The sequence below is a fragment of the Rhea pennata genome, chromosome 11 (assembly GCF_028389875.1).
Source record: "Rhea pennata isolate bPtePen1 chromosome 11, bPtePen1.pri, whole genome shotgun sequence".
NCBI classification, from domain to species: Eukaryota; Metazoa; Chordata; class Aves; order Rheiformes; family Rheidae; genus Rhea; species Rhea pennata.
In genome coordinates this window covers 3,527,820-3,535,955 of record NC_084673.1, presented here as the reverse complement: position 1 = coordinate 3,535,955, position 8,136 = coordinate 3,527,820, and the positions used below count along the sequence as shown (strand labels likewise).

General features: G+C 45.9%; 1 protein-coding gene across 1 annotated transcript; it reads right to left on the bottom strand.

The window, feature by feature from the left end:
• Positions 1–1,227: 1,227 nt before the first annotated feature.
• On the bottom strand, positions 1,228–8,012 carry BRCC3 (BRCA1/BRCA2-containing complex subunit 3). The gene is made up of 8 exons (XM_062584620.1): positions 7,877–8,012; positions 7,497–7,616; positions 6,682–6,769; positions 5,622–5,710; positions 4,930–4,985; positions 4,164–4,295; positions 3,511–3,554; positions 1,228–2,550 (listed from the first exon to the last, which is right to left on the bottom strand). Exons 1-8 carry the CDS (start codon positions 7,979–7,981, stop codon positions 2,399–2,401), a joined length of 786 nt encoding a protein of 261 aa, XP_062440604.1. The 5' UTR covers positions 7,982–8,012; the 3' UTR covers positions 1,228–2,398.
• Between the last annotated feature and the right edge of the window lie 124 nt (positions 8,013–8,136).

The following is an 8,136-nucleotide window of genomic DNA, read 5'->3' as shown; positions in this document are numbered from 1 at the left end:
CCCGCCCTGAGGAAAGGGAAGGGGCCTGGCCACTGCCGAAGAGCGGGATGAGACTAGCAGCCCAGCAGAGCAGCGGGTCAGTAAATGCTCCAGTCTGAGCGCAGCAGCAACAGTCCTCTCAGAATTTATTCATAAGTAAGTTTTTCCCTTTACTGGAGCCATCCTTTCTCCTCGGCCCCCAGCCTCATTCAGTCTAGCTCTGGGAGCCGACTGCTCTGCCAGCCCCCCAGGGACAGGTCCCTTCTCGTCTCTGGCCTTGGAGGCTGTTACGCCACGGGCTGTCATCCCAAACACGGATACAGTGTTGAGATGTGCTTGTCAAGCCACAGCTCTCTTCCGGCGCTCCGTTCCCTCTGGCCACGAGGGAATCAGCTCCAAGGAAACCTACTCGCTGCATCTGCGTGGACCCTGGGCCATGCCGGGACCTCAAAGGCAGGAGGCGTAAACCCACCAGCTCAGGAGTTAGCAAACTCCCTGTTCTCATCCTCCAGCTGTGGGCAAATCTGAGCAGTGTGAATTTGCAGTTGAGGGGACTCAGCTCACAGAGGAGCACAGGGTGCTTCAAGTATTACAAATTCCAATGGATAGAGCATTTGACATGTTTTCAGTCTGTTGAGGAAGGATGAGGGGGGCAGGTGTCATGTCCAAAAACAGATTAGCTTCTTCCTGTCACAGGCCCTCAGCAAAATCAAGCTGAAAGAGGCCCTAGCAAAGGGAATTTCTTTGCTCACAGCCTTCCTGGAGAACAGGGAAAATCCAGAGATCCTGGCTGGTATCCTAAGAGAAGTGAAGCAAGATAAATAGCAAAGATCACAGGCCTGGACTGCAAAGAGAGCAGATTTTCTAAGACTGGGATAGTCTTAGAAGGATGCTGCGGGGCCCAGGAGTGCCAAGTGATCTTCAAGTAACACATCCTCAGGCCTAAAGGCAGTGAAGCATCACGCACAGTGAAGGTCAAAGAAAGAAGCACTTAAACTAGGAAAGAGAACAACAGAAATGGAACAAAATTTCTTTTTGTCTGTGTCTTACAATTTGCAATTTATGAATGGCCAAAGAGTTGAAATTGAGTGTTCTATCTTCAAAAGTTTTACTATTTGGGATTTTGCTTGTATCAGTGCAGGAAGACTGAAAAGAAATCTGACAAACATCCTGACTTCTTTTGTTTTTGGAATTGAAGAACTTCCAAAGCCAAGGGCAATTTACAGTTGCTAATCAAGAAAGGGAACATTTCTTTCTCAGCTACTTTACTTTCACCCTTCCAAACCAGCAGTCGAGCCAGTAAGTTGCCAAAAACATCACAACAGGCAACAACTTCCATTGCAGTAGTACAGGCAGTTTCTCATTTTCATCTCTTTGAGCATGTAAGGCTTCAGATTAAGAATATACATAGGAACAAAGAGCTAAAACAGAAGTTAACTACGCTGTTAGTTCTTCCACTCAGATGGAATAAACGTCACATAACTGGATGCAGATGACAACACACATGGACTTGAGCTGCTCTGAAATCCCACAGCAAGGACATTTAAAGAATCATTTCAACAACACAGGTATTTTCTTCAGTTTCAAGCCAATGAAGTGCAGCATACAGAAATGAAAGACTCATGTATCTATCAGTTCTTCCAAGCATCTTTTTCTTCCCTCCTGGAAATGGCTACACTTCTCAAAACTCGGTCCAGTAGAAACAATCCATTTTGCAGAGAGCCTCAGTGCTGAGTACACAACACCAATACAGAAATAGGCAAAAACAGAATCCAAAAACGCAGGCACTGCCACTTTGATGCAGCATGCATTTCACTTCTACTCCGAACAGCTCTGGCTTTGGAATTCTTTATTTGGTTTGAAGTACACAGAGCATCGACCCTATGTCCAAGATCCCTCCCACCTCTTACCTGCCTAGTGAACAACCTGTAATCCAGAACATTACTAGATGTAAGATCATGGCTGACTGAAGCTACTAAAAGAAGGCAGAAGTTGGCAGCATCAGAAACGACTGCAGAGAGACTAACTCCCTTCCCCTCTAATCCTCCTGTTCTAGGCTCCTGGCATACACGTAAAGCAGTAGGACCTCTGTCAAAACACACAGGAGGTGGAAACAATATGTTCCCCAGGTGTGCACCCTCCAGAACCGAAGTCTCTCCTACCAAGAGATGCTGCCTAACCCTACCACTGAGCTAGAACTGCACTGCTTCACGGAGCACCCGGAGAGACACCACTGCTCTCCACCAAGCTGGGGCAGATGGGAGCCCTTATCCTGTAGGGGTGCTCTTTGCTGCATGGAGCAAGACAAGAGGCCCAGATAGTATCTTCACCGGGAGGCAACATGGGGCCACCTTTCAGCCACAGGTAGGTCTTGCAGAGTTTTATTCATGTCTCTTTTCTGAAAGGTCTGTTTCCTCTTTCACTCCAAAGCAGCTAATTCCTCCAAAAGCTGCTCCTTCTCCTGCTGCAGCTCCTGCACCCGCTGTTTGTTCTGCTCCAGTCTGTCCTCCAGCCACTGAAGCAGCGGCCCACTGATGGCAGACATCTGGCTGCAGAGGTTCTTCGTGAACACTGGAAAGAGCAAGAACACATCATGCCAGTGCAAATACACAAATAACTTAGTGTGCTACAAAACTCCCAAAGCCAAGAGCATTATGGAGTGCCAAAAACCACTCTACAGGATCCTGGCTAGGGCAACTGGAGACCCCGACAGGAAAGAGTCGGAATCAGTAGCTTGTCAAAGAAGGAAACAAGTTATTTTGACCTCACCTTTAGACACCTGGGGAGGGAGGGCAGATCAACAAAAGGAATCTGGAAAACTGTGTATAGGCCATCATCGATGCTAATTCATTTCCACATGCAGAAGCTAATAATCCCATGTCTACTGAACAGGTCAGGATGGATGAAAAGGTATTTATCTTACAACAGGAAGGGGACCAGGATCCAGTCTAACTCACTGGCAAGAGCAAAGATGCCATAGGGGCATAACATATATGAACTGCCAGAAGTAGTAAGTAGCACCTGGCTGATAAGTACACATGCTTTAAGACTCACCAAAACAATCATCCCTTGCTGTTTTAAGAGTGGAAAAAAGAGAAAAAAAGAGTTCTACTGCAACTTTAAACAACTCAATGAAGAATTCCTTAAGGAATCCAAAGGATACAATGGCATTCCTTTTCTTGGGATCAGGTTATTTTACAACCCTTGGTATTTGCCTTTGAGGTGTTTAGTAACATTTCTATCCCTCCTCCAGACTTTATCTAACAAGGTAACACAATCACAGGAAGTTCTTCAGGTTACACAGTGTTTGGGATTGGAAACAAACTCTATGGTTAAAATAATAATAAAAATAATTAAAGTACTTCTGTGGTTATTTACAAAAACAAATATAACCAAGCGGGCACTGCAGCTCGTGAGGACTGTTACACAACTGTGGTCTACTGTCCCCTGCAGGCAGGGAGAAAGCAACCTTTAAGGTTCAGCTCTCAGAGCCTCCTCCAACACTCACACAGGCAAAAGAGGAAACCTTACCTGAGCCATTATGAATCTTGGTTACGGAGTCTAGATGGGTGAGGCTAAGAGAATGAACAGAATGCACATTGGTGACAAGACAGTAGTAAACTGTGTGTTAGGCAAATGCATACTACAGAAACAGCTACCTACTGACACTGCAGGTACTTCTAAACCTCTTCGTTTGTTAGAAGCCCTCTACATTCAAAACAGTAACAAACCAGCCACTTGCTGCACAAAAACATCGCATCTCCTGAGTGCCAGAGGCAAGAAAAGCCACCCAGCCGACATCTAATCTCATTTTTCAGGCTGCTCTTCTCAGCACTCTTACGCTTGTTAAACACTACTTACAATCACGCACAGCAACAACACTAAAGTGCCACTACGAGCTCATACATGCTCTAGCTCTTTTCTGTTGCAGCAGAAAAGCAGTTACACTTAGCTCTTGTGCCATAGGAACAGTGTGCAAGTCACATGTTATTACGCAAGGCAGAGCGTGCTTGAACTCTTTTAACATGAAGGTATTCAAATAGTTCTCCCACAAAGGCACATGAAGTGCTAATGCTGCTCAATTTTTACACCCATGCTAAGACTATGGTGCTTTGAAGTACAGCCACTGCAGAAGCTGTTAGCAAAGACAGTCTCAGAGAAGAGCGCAGCCCCAGCATCTTTACCTGTGAATTCTCCTGTAGGCATCTTGCTCTTCCTGGCAAAGGATCTTGGGCAGCTCTACAGCTGATTCCAGGCACACTTTACCAATGGTTTCATGGGGGACAACATGAATAGGAATTTCAATCCTTTCATATCTAAAAAGGTATCAAATGCAGTTAACTTCAAAGCAGCAGAGCAAAAAGGCCTTCAGTAAGCCTGCAGTCTGTCCAATGCACAGCATCATCACAGGTTTAACTTTGGGAACACATGCCTGTACTGACAGGCAAGTGGAAGCCTTTTAAACTTTGCGACAACAGTGTGGCTATAAAGATATACCCCCCACAGTGAGCAGACTGTCAGCACGGACAGTATGACGCAGAGCGTGTGTCCAGAATGGGGACCCTACACCACTGGAGTATACCACTTAGGAAAGACTCCAAAGTTAAAAGCAAGAGGTAAGCCCTTCTACACAGTTGATTACAGCAAAGATTCAGGCCCAGACTAGACAGATAACAACTCAAATTCAGACCTAAACTACTACATTCTGCACCAGGTCTCAAGTGCCTAAGCTATCTAGGCTAAATCAGTCAGCTCTACTGTTCAGGTTCTCTTTGAGCAGATTCAATTAGCAGAAATAATGACATCTTGTTTAGACATCTCTATACAGTATTTGTTGCTTGTTATGAATCTGAAGTCACTCATTTGAGACAACCCAGAAAGCTGATTATTAAAAGGAGAGATGAAATCAAATACAACCTGAAGCCAGATGCATTCTCTTGCTGTACTTACTCAGAACTCTTCTGGGCTTGAATGGACTGGAAACAGGTGTAGAGAATCCTGCCTGTCTAAGAGAGTCAGCAGAAAGTCATATTCCAAGATGGAGGAGGGGTGAAGTAAAATCCAAAATTCCTTTAGGAAGCAGAATATGCTTTCAAAAAGCATTTTAAACAGATTGCAAAGGTAAGTGACTTCTGCTTTGATTGGCAACATTGACAAACAGATACCAACAGACCTGCTAGCTAAGAAGAAGAAAAAAATCTTACAGCTTCTTGAAAAACCTAGAGAAGAGACACCACTGCCAGCTCATCTCACACTGTAGTAGCATCTCAGATAGTTTAAGTACTCCAAAAAAGCACAAGGGGCCCCACGACAAAATAAGCCTGTTCTGCCAAACAGATCATAGGTATTCATTCTTTCAATGCACACATACCGAACCAGCTAACTGATTCAGTTCCAGAACCACACAGCTCTACTGACTATCAAACCAGACTGCGGATCAGGAGAGAGTAATAACTTATTTTTCTGTGAATCAGGATCATGCCCCAAACATCAACATTTTAGCTATGCTTTGACCTTGCTGCAAACAGCGCAGCCCTCACTGCAGGCTGCATCCAAGGGCAAACAGAAGATTTCAGTTTTGCCCCAGCGTTGACACCTTCGTGAGTGCCTGAAGAGTTTATTCACATTTTTAAGTTGCCTACCTTTGTGTTTTTGTCCTCAATGAAACAGGAGAAAATAAGCCCTACAAAACCTTGGTCCATCATCTGATACATAGCTTGAGTACGGACATCTGCAGACAAGGGAACAGGAGAGGGGAGGGAAAAAAAAAGGAAAAAAAAAGACAAGGAGAATTTCACTAGTCATCTGAACTGAGAAAAGACCTGCTATCCTTTGAAGGGTGTCTCTAGAATCTGGAAACAATCACAAGCTTTATTTCAAAGAACTTCAGGACACTAAGTTAAAAGACAAACAAAAGGCAACAAGTTTTAAAGGAAAGCAGCCTTTTTTCACAGAACATGGAAACACCTTGATCCAACTTAAAAACAGAACTAAGCAGCAAATCTTAACAACAGAAGATGAGATAATGAAGGGAAGAAAAAAACCCCAAATCTTACTACCAGCCTTGAGGTGTAGATCAGCCATACAACCATGCACATCCAATACATGTAAATTACTTGCATGGTTCTTTAGAAGAAAATTTTGCATCAACACAGCTGTCAAAAGAACAACATGGCAGGACTATCATTCTCCCAGATCTTTTGACATTTCCCATGCCCCTTGTTTGCAGCTCTACTTGTCTGGAAGAACAGTAGCAACCAGAACAGCTAATCTCGGACTACTGAATCATATGCAATTTGAGTGCCTGAAGCACAGCTCCTGGGCTGGGGTTACATCCCACAAACAGGAGCGTGCTATTTCCCAAAGCCCATTAAGACAATCTCATCGACAGAGGCCCTTTGGGAAACCAACATCTCCCACCTGTGAACCATGTCAGGAATTCTCATTCCCTACAGGTCTGTTAAGCGTGCATGGTGGTTCCCGAGCTAACGAGAACCTCGGGACAAGGCTCACAAAGCCAGGAAGGCTGAGCAGCCCTGTCCTACAAGGAGAATCGGCCTATATCACTAATCCAAGGAACACTGTAACTTCGATAGTTGTGAAGCGCGGATCCAGCAGATTTTGAGTAATCCAGTAGATTTGAGTAACGCAGTTAGCAAGCTACATGTTTTCATACAGAGCCTCGTCCAAGACTTCTCTTACCCACATGCGATGGCCAGACAGTGATATGAGGATGAGAGTGATACCAGCCCACAACTCTCATGGGCCGTCCTGTCATTTCAGCCAACCTGTGTGTCAGTCAAGGTTCTTCTGAAACTAACAGAGCAAAAGGAACCAGTTTTCGTACCACCAAAACCAGCAAGAATGGGACAGAGTTTAAAACAAAACAAAACAAAACAAAACACCCACCCTTCCAAGATTTACAGATCACTTTAGAGAAGTGACAAGACACTTAGCAGAAAACTAATGGAAGCCTCTTTCCCCATCATAAGTAGAACACCTCTGTTGCTAAGCAGAAGCAAAATACATTTGGTTTGCATGTGGAAATAACTGACATGTAAGCAAGCTGTCTAGTACAGCATCCTTAAGGTTATAGAGGGAAAAAGCCCTACAATGCACCACCCTTGGAAACAGAGACTTGTTAACCTTTCACTTTCTAATAGGTTTCCTTGCTATATTTATTAGTTGTTGCTAACTGGAAATACAGAAGAATTTGCATCTGTAAGCTGAACTGCTATCCCCCTTAAAACTGTAATTTAGAGCTACTCTTATTTATAATTAAAAGGACACATCAATTATAATAATTAGTTATTATACAACTCCACTGCAAATGCTGAAACCAACCTAAACTCTACAGAAAGGCAAATGCCAGCCTGGCTTTCTGATCTGAATTGTGGGAGGCAAGCAGCTGGCAAATTCAGACAGTCTAGAATAAGTCTTAAACAACTGCATGCAAAAAGAGGTCTGAGCTAAACCACTGGGCTGGCAGGTTTGCTGTTGTCTCTGGGAAAGGATATCTCTGCTTCAGTAGAGGCAGCTGAAAGCTGCTCTGGAGAAATTTCCACACGGTCTTTCCTCTTATCAGAGCGGCGCAGGATGATCACAGAATGGATGTGGACAATTCTGCTGGTATCAACCTGGGGATAAAAGAGAAAGAAAATCAACTGCTTCCCTGCTGAAGAAACAGACGCCTCAAGGAAAAAACTGCTGTCGTACTGCCAGCAGAGCAGAAGCACGCATCCAAACACAGCCAGGCTGCGCGGGCAGCGACTCTCCCGGGCCAAGTTTTCACTGCCGCAGCAGCCAGCGGCGCCAGCCCGCACTGGCAGGGCCGCCCCAGGCCGAGCCGCGCTCCCCCGGGCGCGGCGCGGCCCCCGCCGGTGCGCGGCGCCGGTACCTCCCCGATGCAGAGCCCCATGACCTCCTCCTTCTCGGTGCTCAGCGCGTGATTAAGGCACACGAGGAAGGCGTCGGCCTCCAAGTGCACGGCCTGCACCGCCATCTTGGCGCCACCGCCCGCCCTTCTTCCCCGCCTCGCCGGGGAAGCGGGCGGGGCCCCGCCCCGCCCTCGGCGAGCAGGGCCAATTGCAGCGCAGCGCCGCCACGCCGCCAGCCAATCACCACCGCCCCCGCGGGGGCAGGCCGGCTTCCGGAGGG